The sequence below is a fragment of the Crinia signifera genome, chromosome 1 (genome assembly GCF_055691185.1).
Source record: "Crinia signifera chromosome 1, ASM5569118v1, whole genome shotgun sequence".
Taxonomy (NCBI): Eukaryota; Metazoa; Chordata; class Amphibia; order Anura; family Myobatrachidae; genus Crinia; species Crinia signifera.
Window position 1 is genome coordinate 451,975,951 of NC_139217.1, and position 12,661 is coordinate 451,988,611.

The 12,661-nt window shown below is 46.8% G+C and overlaps 1 protein-coding gene across 2 annotated transcripts in view; it reads right to left on the reverse strand.

Annotated features, from left to right (window-relative positions):
* The window catches only part of SPEF2 (sperm flagellar and cilia associated 2), a 123,123-nt gene that overhangs the window by 93,053 nt on the left and 17,409 nt on the right, over nt 1-12,661 (reverse strand). For both annotated transcript variants that reach the window (XM_083154924.1, XM_083154918.1), the window contains exons 2-5: nt 7,334-7,436; nt 5,211-5,463; nt 1,424-1,594; nt 351-491 (exon numbers count right to left, since the gene is read on the reverse strand). In XM_083154924.1, the coding sequence (XP_083011050.1) occupies nt 351-491; nt 1,424-1,594; nt 5,211-5,463; nt 7,334-7,436 (668 nt within the window). The remainder of the gene's footprint in view (nt 1-350; nt 492-1,423; nt 1,595-5,210; nt 5,464-7,333; nt 7,437-12,661) is intronic.

The window sequence follows — 12,661 nt, forward strand, 5'->3', positions numbered from 1 at the left end:
CTTTTTTTTTTTTACACTGCAGCCTGCACGGATCTGACTGATCCATGCAGGCTGCCAACTGGTATTTGTATTTAGTGGCCGTATATCATATGAATACGGCGGCATGCATCCGCCTACGCCATTGGGAGAGTACAAATCCGTAAATACGGCAGATTAATAAATCTGCCCTTATTCCGTATTGTATTTTCCGAAAAATATGACCGATGCCAGTTGTATAAATTCATAGCCGGCATCGATCGTATTTGGGGATGTTAATAAATTTACCCCATTGTCTATTGTCTTGTTATATATTATATCCTCATAGCACATACACAAGATGATACGTCGTTTGCATTGTACATTATACTAACTTCTGCTTCTTTCTTCTTTTTTAGAATCTTTTTTGCCTCGATGGCCTTCATGGTGCGGTTTTGTGGCGGTTTAGGGATCTGAACGATCGCTGCCTGAATTCTGGCCATTAACTCATTTTGTTTTCTTCTCGCGTAACGAAGCTGATGAAATAAAAGTAACGAGAGTTACAATCAAACATTATGCTACATCAATATATATTATTTATAGCCTTCCTTTCTAAATAAAGCCATGTCTTACTGCATGTCTAAAACATTATACAGGTTAAGGTAAAAAAGCTGGTAGAGGCATGCACTGCTTTAGGCAAGCAGATGACGTCACATGATGTTAGAGCCCACCCCCCAGGGGCGTAACTATAGCACCACAGCCCCCGCCACCGCGGGGGGGGCGCTGTGCATGTGGGGGCGCCGGGGGCTGCGGTGCTATAGTTACCCCCCCCCAATCCCCCGCAGACTTACGTATCTTGCTGGTCCCAGCGGCTCCGTTCTTCTGATGAGGACCACAACAAAATGGCCGCCCCCATATAGCAAACAGTTCTCTGAAACTGTCTGCTGTACGGGGGCGGCCATTTTGTGGTGGTCCTCAGCAGATGAACGGACGGAGCCGCCGGGACCAGCGCGATAGGTAAGACTGCGGGGGAGGGGGTTAGCATAGGCGGCGGGGCGGCCGGGGGTGCTCGACGGGGCGGCGGGGGTGCTCGACGGGGCGGCGGCGGGGGGTGGGTATGGGCGGGGGGGGGGGGGGGGGCCCAAAACGTAGCTACGCCACTGCCGCCCCCATTTCACACAAGAACGGCCGGGATAAAAGTACAGTAAGTCCAGGCTTACTTTTATCTGCGAAGAGAGGGGAAATCATTCAGTGGTGAGTATCTTCTGTGTGGACGCATGCTGTGTAAGCATACACATCGCTCGCATCGTGCTGTGGGGATTCGGTCAGTAGGGGGGGGACCTGTTTTTGGTGGGCAGTGAATATAAGCAGCAAGGGGAGCAGGTCTGAATTGGGCCCTATATTGTACTTCTGATAACTATACATGGTTCCCACTAGCCATTAGCATCACCATTCGCACATATTGTACCTTTTCTATATCCTGCAGACGTAATTCCTGCTGGATCATTTGGATTTTCTTTAGCTCATCGCTCTGGATTTGGGTATTCTTTTCATCCATCTCTTTGGCTTTCAAATCAAATAGTTCTGTTACTTGCTGCAGATTTATTTGGCTCTGGCGTGGGACCAATGTCTTTATCCGCTGGACAAAGGGACAGAAAAAGTATAATACGTATATTAAGCAATTTATTTTCACAGCTTTCAAGTGACAACAATAACTATACTGTTAGTGGTAGGGGATTGGGGTCAGGATCCCAGAGGTAAGTACTGAGTTTAGGCTAAGGGTTACACTGCGGGAGGGAGTGGTTAGGGTTAGGCTGTGTATAAATGGGTTAGGCTGCCCGAATCCGTTCCTACTTATCCTATTGTTTTTCGTTCGTCCACCCACCTCCCTTTAGTCTGTTAACTCTTATGAGTAGGGCCCTCCTTCCTCATGTACTCACCCTACCTCTTTACCTCACCAGTGTCCTGCCCGGTTCTTCCCTTCCTCTACTTCATCTTCAGTCTCCTTGACAATTTCCACACCTACTTCAGAACTGATGCTGATTTTAGTTCTACCCTATTTATGCTGTATTTTATCAGGGGTATGGATTACCTTGTAATTTGTTTTTTGTTTGCTATGTACGGCGCTGCGGACACTTTGTGGCGCCTTATAAATAAATGTACTACTACTACTTGTCGTGAGCCGCCATTATTCTGAATGTCAGGATGCCACTGACTGCCTTGATTCCGATACCATCTGGTGGCAAGACAGGCAGCAGTGTATAATAAATGCCATAAAAGGTAGTAAGGGCCAGATGCACTAAGCTTCAAAAGTGATTAAATGGAGAGTGATAAACAGCCAGCCAATCAGCTCCTACCTGCCATGTCACAGGCTGTGTTTGAAAAATGTCAGGCAGGAGCTGATTGGTTGGCTGTTTATCACTCTCTATTGCATCACTTTTGAAGATTAGTGCATCCAGCCCTAAATGTTCTTCACTGCCTGAAACTACAGCCCAGATATATAAAATCCCGCTAACCTAGATGCCACTTTGAATGTGTCTACTTCACACATTGATGCCCATTAAAATAAATGTGTGAGATGTATTATTGCTTACGGTTCTCCTGGTATTTGTATTGATCTGCTTCACACACTCAGGGCCTAATTCACTACGGATCAGAAGGGGACACATTTGGCCCTGTTCTGATAGAGGGGGGGGGGGGGGGGGGGGGGGCATGTGCAAACCCCTGGCCTGGACAAAATACACCCTAGGATACTAAAATAATTGAATTCTGTCATAGCACTACCATTATAAATGATATTCTAGGAATCAATAAACCCGGGACGGTACAAAGGCCAAACCCAGCTTCGTGCGGAACGGTCAGCGATGCTGACCGTTCATACATTCGGCCTGCTATCATTTTGATAGCAGCGCCGATATGGACAGGGGCGCATAGCGCCCCTGTCCATTACCGCATCCTGGCGCCGTCATACATGGGGGAGAAGCGGTATCAGTGCACATAACGTGCGCTGATACCCCTTCTCCCCCATAACGACGGATAATACATCTGCCCCTATAAGAGATAGTATCCAAAATTTATTAGAACAGGAGGAAGTAATAAGTAAGGCTCAGCATGGGTTCATCAAAAATAGATCATGTCAGACTAATTTAATTAGCTTCTATGAGGAAGTCAGTAGGGGGCTGGACTTAGGGATTTCTGTTGATGTAATACTGCTTGATTTCGCTAAAGCTTTTGACACGGTGCCTCATAAAAGGTTATTAATGAAACTAGGTTATTTAGGGTTAGGCGATAGAATTTGTAATTGGATTAAAAACTGGTTGCACAATCGGGGACAGAGTGTGGTGGTAAATGGCATACACTCCAGCTGGGGAAAGGTCCAATGTGGAGTCCCGCAAGGTTCAATATTGGGACCCTCTTTGTTTAATATATTCATTAATGATATTGGAAGTGACATAGGGGGTCATTCTAGTTCATTCTCTCTGACAAAATCCTTCTTAGATGGACAAAACCATATGCACTGCGGGTGGGGCAGATGTAACTTGTGCAGAGATAATTAGATTTGGGTGGGGTTTTTCTTCAAAGTGAGATCTATATTGCAGTGTAAAATCATGCAATCAGTATTTACCCTGCACAGAAACAAAATAACTCACCCAAATCTAATTCTCTCTGCACATGTTACATCTGCCCCCCTGCAGTGCACATGGTTTTGTCTATCTAAGAAGGATTTTGTCAGAAAGAATGAACTAGAATAAACCCCATAGTGAGTAAATCTGCTATATTTACTGACGACACGAAATTGACTCAGGAGAGGATGTGGAAACACTACAAAGTGACTTAAATAAACTGCAAAACTGCAAAAGTGGGCGGAAAGGTGGAAAATGCATTTTAACGTTGATAAATGTAAAGTCATTCATTATGGGAACAAAAATGAAAAAGCTAGTTATAGGCTAAATGGAGTTATTATAGGGAATTCTGCTGTAGAGAACGACTTTGGGGTCATCATAGATGAAAAATTGGGTAATAGTGCACACTGTTCAAGTGCAGCAGCAAAAGCAAACTAGACACTGGCATGCATTAAAAGGGGTATGGATTCAAGGGATGCCAATGTGATGGTGCCTCTTTACAAGGCATTGGTGAGACCACACTTGGAATACTGTGTTCAATTGTGGGCACCGCACCTTAAAAAAAGACATAAATGAATTGGAACAGGTACAGAGAAGGGCGACTAAGCTAGTAAAAGGTCTCGAATCACTAGAATACACAGATAGGTTAAAAAGGCTGAATATGTTTTCACTGGAGAATCGGAGGTTGAGTGGTGATATGATTAGTATGTTCAAATACAGGATTGGGAATCATATGGAACTGGGAGATGATTGGTCACTGACAGGCCTATACTTAGGACACGCGGGCATGTACTGAGGCTCGAGGAAAATAAATTCCGTACTGAATTAAGAGGCGGATTCTTCACCATTAGAGCAGTAACATTCTGGAACTCATTGCCGGTGGGGGTGGTTACAGCAACTACTGGTAATGAATTTAAATCAAAACTGGATACATTTGGCCACTAAGGGAATCCTATAGATATGACTTACTCAAGTCAGTAGTTACAATTTAGAACTCGATGGACTAACGTCTTTTTTCAGCCTTAATTACTATGCTACTGTGTTAGCCAATACCGAACGGCTTCGGCAAGTTACACACTTGCCGGGCCGTTCGTTGCGAGGAGGGAGGGCCGGGAGCGGATTTAAGTGTAAACGGGGCTGGAGCATGGAAACGCCCAGCATTTTATAGGCGTCCCCATGAAAACGTTGGGCTTTCCCGCATGCGTCTTCGGTGATTTGCGGAGGAAATAAAATTCAGTTCAGAGTGACAGTTATTTTTGAACACGAGAAATCATTAGACGGTCGGTGAATGATTTCTCCTGTTAGCAGAGGCATGCGAGGGGATGTGTTAGCGATCACATCCCCTCACATGGTACTGAGGGCATTTGGCTACAGAGGGGGAGGGGCGACGGGCATGAACAGCACCACAGGCATCGAACAGACACTGCAGCTGTGATACTTCTGGGTGCAGTATTTGTGACAAATATAGGTAAACTGGAGATAAAGTGAAAGGAGATAAAGCACCGGCCAATGAACTGCCCCAGGCTTAATACATCTGCCCCACTCTTCTTTATGGGGATACCACTTCTCCAAGCTTCATACATTTACCCCAATGTTCCCAATGACAACAATTCAGCTACACTGGTGTCTCACGTCTCTATAGATTTCCGTTCCGATGCTTTGAAGCTTCGCTGGGGCCGCTGGTCTCAAGGTCTCCAAAGCTACCCCTGTCAGCCCAGCCTTCTTCTTCCTCTGCAGCGCGATGTACAGCTGATACAGCAGCCTAGTGGCGGCTCCGTGCTGCTCGCACATAATATTCTGGGCCACATTCTGGTCAAAAGGGATGCCCAAGAGTTGTAGGGTCGGCTCCACGCGGGTGAAGTTGTTCAGTTTAGAGTTGGACACCCTATATGGGAATAGGAACATAATGCCTGATATTATCTTAGCGTACACACAGAATAATCATGAATGGATAAGTTGCAGAGACAGAAGACTCATACAGTGTAAGTACAGAGGCAATCCTTATACATTCCCAGCCTGGCGTGAATGAGGCGTTAGCAGTGCCAGATTAAGCCTTTGGAGGGCCCGGGGTACTTTAGCCAGGGGGCCCCCTTGCACTTGTCATTACTGGCCGCACACTGCATGGGAGAATATTACACTGTCAAAACACAGAGTAAAGGCAGTATAAACTTGGTCAATGGGTAACTATATATATATATATATATATATATATATATATATATATATATATATATATATACACACACACACACACACACACATACACATAAATACATACCATATGAAAAATGAAAAGACTGTGTTTGTCCCTCTGCACCTTACTCTGTAGGAGACCTCACAGTCCTCCCATGACTAAGCTGCTGCTGCTGTTCTCCATGGGCATGTAATGAGCTCCACCAATTAGAACTCAGCACAAACCTCTCAGCCTCTGCCCTCTGGTACAAAGTGTCATGGGACTTAGTCAGCTCCCAGTAATGCACTGCACACTTGTGCAGTCAGTGTGCCTTGGCTCCCGATGCTCAGCACCATTAATCATTGTCACATTGCAGCACTACCCCCACTCCCATGCACAAAACCTTTAGCTAAAAAAAAAAAATAAACTTTTTTTTTTTAAATACATGCCAACCACAGCTAATGGGGGGCCCAGGGGCACTGACCCCTTGTGCCTCCATTATAATCCGGCCCTGGGCGTTAGGTCCTGTGCAACTCTGTTAGTGCAATTTCGCTGAAATTGCATCTTAGTCTTAACTCAACTAGGACACAACCAGAGACTGTGATAATTTAGGGGGTAATTCAGAACTGATCGCACTGCTGCGAATTCACACAGAGGACGATTATCGATAGACTGCTCATGCCTGTGAGGACAGCGGCTGCTTAGTGCACCTGCAGCAATGATGCGTAAGGACACATTTGTGCAGCATTTTAACCATTATGAGAGCCATTTGCTGATATATGGGGAAAGTCTATTGCCACTGTGGGGGGAAATTACTAAGATGGGAGTTCTATTTCACAAGGGATGTTGTTATGGGCAACTGGGCAACCAATCAGATACTAATCTATTATCTTCTAAAATATACTAAATAAATAAATAAGTAGTAGATGTTGATTGGTTGCCCATAGCAACATCCCATGTGAAATAGAACGCTAGAATAGAATTGTTTGAAAAAACAATTTAAAACACTGGCGGCCCTCAGAGAGGCCAATCAGCGGCCGCTTGAATATGGGGCCTCTGATTGGCTGAGAGCTCTCTCAGCCAATCACAGGGCCGTTCAGTGTTTTAAATAGTTTTTTCAAATTCTGCCGGTGCAGCTGACCCTCGCCAGCCCTCCTGCACAGTGCTGCGCTACATCGCCACCTGCCTCCCGCTCCCTGAACCCGCCTCCCAGCAGTCCTGCCCCCGTAGCCCGCCACAAAAAAAACACATGCAATCGCTCATGCAATTCGATAAATATTATGCGCAGCACATAATATCTATTAATGCGACATTCGACCGGCGTATCTGTGCATCACGTCCGGTGACCCATTCGTCATGCATACAATCCTTCGATTGATCACACAGACGCGGTCCAAATCGAAGGATTGTATGCAATATCGTCCTAGTACATGGGCACCATAATAGTGATAAAACAGAAGATTAGTGATTTTCCCAGAGTTTTGACTTAAAAACTGTTGTTTTAAAACACGCTGAGAAAATCACCTGATAAATCCCATAATTTATACATAACTGACGATAAAACAAGACGCGTAAAGCTGACCTGCTTTGTGAGAACTGGCTGAAGTCATTTTGTAGCTGATATTTGTATAACACTTCACCAATGAGGTATCCTGTGGCAAACTCCTTGGCAAAGCCCTTTGGTTCTGGAAACAAAGCAGAGAACAATATTTAGAAGACAGCCAATCAGAAGAGACTTGGTAATGCTAGGGATGACACGTGAACCTGCCTCCAACCAACCCTAGCCACCTGCAATCAATATGGCTGTCTGAGGCGTATTAGCATGTCCCAGACAGCATTTCTTCCCAATACCAAAAGCTTATGTCAGCTGACCACCCCCTGCACCTGCGTCATCGGCTATTAGCATGAGAACGCCCAGCGTTCTCATGGGAATGCCCAAGAAACGCTGGGCATTCCCATATGCTAATGGACCCCCCTCCACATGCAAAGGATGGCTACGTGCACCCACCGAACAGGAACAGATTGTTCGCCATGGTCGCACGCACCCATCGCATGCACAGAAATGTGCAGTAACAAAGCATCGGTCCCCGTGCGAACGAAAGCTCTTTGCGAACAGACCTGTATAAGGACCTAGCCCAGTGGTTCCCAAACTGTGTGCCGTGGTTCCCTGGGGTGCCTCGGGACACAGGCAGGTTGGGTTGGTGGTCCAGGACCAACTCAAATTATTAATGGTTAGTTATTTATGAGAAAAAACAGTGCTGGTGGCTGCCCATCATACAATGGCATATATTCAATGCCGACGGCGAGCGGTGACTGCGAGCAGGACTTTTTGCTCGCAGTCACCGCTCACCCTGTCAGTATTCAACTGACCCTCCTCATACGCAAATTCCCCCTTGTTCCGTTTTTTCAGCGAGGGGGAATTTGCGAATGTGCCTCCAAAAACTGTGAGAGCCGAGGCTAATTACAGCGAGTTTGCTGCACTAGCCGCGGCTCTCGCAGTTTAGGGGAATCCTCGCCGTTCTGTGACTGCGAGGATTCCCCCGGAACGTTGCATAGTGCGAGCGGCCGGCGCGGGGGTTAAACTGCGAGGATCACTGGTTTTCTGCGATCCTCGCAGTTTAACCCCCTCGCCGGCCGCTCGCACCGGCATTGAATACATGCCTTTGTGTACAACCAGAAGCAAACAGAATGCCCTTTACAACATAACTGACCCTAAGAATCGCATATAAACCCAATCAAATTAATTTTGGGGGGGCCTAGGGGTGCCATGAAAAAATTCTGATACTTTAGGGTGCAGTGATTCAAATAAGATTGGGAACCCCTGGCCTAGCCTATGTGTGAATGTCACATTGCCAGCCTGTTGCACCCATCTGGCTGCAAGTAAAGATCTGACCGAATTGCCTGTATATGTAATAAGTTGCATATTAAAGCCCTGACACATGCATCATCTATTCACACTTATCAGGATACATACGGATGACCGGCGGTCAGAATACCGACACTAGCATCACGAAGGATGGCAATGGTTAGGAATGTATACTTACACTGCCCATCTCTTCTCCTTCCGGCGGTAGTTGGGATGGTGGCATTGGTATACTGAACACTGGCATCTTATTGCTGACCACATTCCAACTGTATGCAGAAGGAATAACCTGCAACTCTAACCGCCCAAGGACTGTCTCACATTCACTTGTCATCTGAATCAAGTCTACCAACTACTGTAGGTGAGCTTAGCTCACCGGAGACTGCTGACATTAGGGTTAGAGCACCCCCTGCAGGCTACAGAATCTCCACTTGATTGTTGCTAAAACATGTTTGGGTGACCGTAGGTTGACTATTTAGGTCGACATGCATTGGGTCGACCACCGAAGGACAACAGGGCTTAGGCTAACACCTGAAATAGGTCAACATTGCTAAGGTCGACACAAGCATTAGGTCAACAATGGGAAGGCCGACATAAGTTTTTCACTTTTCTTTTTTAGCCGACGTGCAATATAATAGTGTGCCGAGCACCGCAAGCTATGCGAGGGGACGCAGTACACTGATACGGTGTCCGTGTCGACTTGTGCCGAAATTCTAGAGAAAAAGGTGTAAAAATCCACCTTTTAACTGTCGACTTTCACATTGTCGACCTAATGCTTGTGTCAACCTTTCCGACCATGTCTACCTTAGCCATGTCAAACTATTTCATGTGTCGACCTAAGCCCTGTTGACCTTTAGTGGACAACCTAATGTATGTCGGTCTTCATACAGTCTACCCTATGACCCCTACCCCCTCTCTGGGTGTGCACATACTGTAGGTGCTATGTCTATAGTAGCCATGTCTGAGTGAGGGGTTAAAGGAATCATTATAGTATAAGATGCAGAGAATAGTTTCCTCCCTGTACCACACTGGCAGTACAAGCATGTGAGGTCTGTAGGGACAAGTGTTTGTGTTCCCTCGCAACTCTCAACAGTTATTGTTTGTTTGCTGCAGGTGGCATAGAGGAGGATCTGTTCCAACATCACACACAGGACTAGCCTGAGGAAGGATGCAGTGAGATAAGCCCCCAATAACTAACATCACACACAGGACTAGCCTGAGGAACGATACAGTGAGATAGGCCCCCCAATAACTAACATCACACACAGGACTAGCCTGAGGAACGATACAGTGAGATAGGCCCCCCAATAACTAACATCACACACAGGACTAGCCTGAGGAACGATACAGTGAGATAGGCCCCCAATAACTAACATCACACACAGGACTAGCCTGAGGAACGATACAGTGAGATAGGCCCCCCAATAACTAACATCACACACAGGACTAGCCTGAGGAAGGATGCAGTGAGATAAGCCCCCCAATAACTAACATCACACACAGGACTAGCCTGAGGAAGGATGCAGTGAGATAGCCCCCCCCCCCCTAATAACTAACATCACACACAGGACTAGCCTGAGGAAGGATGCAGTGAGATAAGCCCCCCAATAACTAACATCACACACAGGACTAGCCTGAGGAACGATGCAATGAGATAGGCCCCCCAATAACTAACATCACACACAGGCCTAGCCTGAGGAAGGATGCAGTGAGATAGGCCCCCCAATAACTAACATCACACACCCAGGACTAGCCTGAGGAAGGATGCAGTGAGATAAGCCCCCAATACCTAACATAACACACAGGACTAGCCTGAGGAAGGATGCAGTGTAATGGGCCCCCCAATAACTAACATCACACACAGGACTAGCCTGAGCAAGGATGCAGTTTAATAGGCCCCCCAATAACTAACATCACACACAGGACTAGCCTGAGGAAAGAAGCAGTGAGATAGCCCCCCCAATAACTAACATCACACACAGGCCTATACTGAGGAAGGAAGCAGTGCGATAGGCCCCACAATAACTAACATCACACACAGGACTAGCCTGAGGAAGGATGCAGTGAGATAGCCCCCCCAATAACTAAAATCACACACAGGACTAGCCTGAGGAAGGATGCAGTGAGTTAGGCCTCCAATAACTAAAACCAAACACAGGACTATCCCGAGGACAGATGCAGAGAGATAGGCCTCCCAATAACTAACATCACACACAGGACTAGCCTGAGGAAGGATGCAGTGACATAGGCCCCCGATAACTAACATCACACACAGGACTAGCCTGAGGAAGGATGCAGTGAGATAGGCCCCCCCAATAACTAACATCACACACACAGGACTAGCCTGAGGAAGGATGCAGTGACATAGGTCCCCAATAACTAACATCACACACAGGACTAGCCTGAGGAAGGATGCAGTGAGATAGGTCCCCCAATAACTAACATCAAACACACAGGACTAGCCTGAGGAACAATGCAGTAATATAGGCCCACCAATAACTAACATCACACGTATGACTAGCCTAAGGAACGATGCAGTGAGATAGGCCCCCAATAAGTAACATCACAAACCGGACTAGCCTGAGGAACGATGCAGTGAGATAGGCCCCCAATAAGTAACATCACAAACCAGACTAGCCTGAGGAAGAAAGCAGTGCGATAGGCCCCCCAATAACTAACATCACACACAGGACTAGCCTGAGGAAAGATGCAGTGAGATAGCCCCCCCAATAACTAACATCACACACAGGCCTATACTGAGGAAGGAAGCAGTGCGATAGGCCCCACAATAACTAAAATCACACACAGGACTAGCCTGAGGAAGGATGTAGTGAGATAGCCCCCCCCCCCAATAACTAAAATCACACACAGGACTAGCCTGAGGAAGGATGCAGTGAGTTAGGCCTCCAATAACTAACACCAAACATAGGACTATCCTGAGGACAGATGCAGTGAGATAGGCCTCCCAATAACTAACATCACACACAGGACTAGCCTGAGGAAGGATGCAGTGACATAGGCCCCCGATAACTAACATCACACACAGGACTAGCCTGAGGAAGGATGCAGTGAGATAGGCCCCCCCCAATAACTAACATCACACACACAGGACTAGCCTGAGGAAGGATGCAGTGACATAGGTCCCCGATAACTAACATCACACACAGGACTAGCCTGAGGAAGGATGCAGTGAGATAGGTCCCCCAATAACTAACATCACACACACAGGACTAGCCTGAGGAACAATGCAGTAATATAGGCCCACCAATAACTAACATCACACGTAGGACTAGCCTAAGGAACGATGCAGTGAGATAGGCCCCCAATAAGTAACATCACAAACCGGACTAGCCTGAGGAACGATGCAGTGAGATAGGCCCCCAATAAGTAACATCACAAACCAGACTAGCCTGAGGAAGGAAGCAGTGCGATAGGCCCCCCAATAACTAACATCACACACAGGACTAGCCTGAGGAAGGATGCAGTGAGATAGGCCCCCAAATAACTAACATCACACACACAGGACTAGCCTGAGGAAGGATGCAGTGAGACAGCCCCCCCCCCCCCAATAACTAAAATCACACACAGGACTAGCCTGAGGAATGATGCAGTGAGATAGGCCCCCAATAAGTAACATCACAAACCGGACTAGCCTGAGGAACGATGCAGTGAGATAGGCCCCCAATAAGTAACATCACAAACCAGACTAGCCTGAGGAAGGAAGCAGTGCGATAGGCCCCCCAATAACTAACATCACACACAGGACTAGCCTGAGGAAGGATGCAGTGAGATAGGCCCCCCAATAACTAACATCACACACACAGGACTAGCCTGAGGAAGGATGCAGTGAGACAGCCCCCCCCAATAACTAAAATCACACACAGGACTAGCCTGAGGAAGGATGCAGTGAGATAGGCCTCCAATAAGTAACACCAAACACAGGACTAGCCTGAGGAAAGATGCAGTGAGATAGGCCTCCCAATAACTAACATCACACACAGGACTAGCCTGAGGAAGGATGCAGTGACATAGGCCCCCGATAACTAA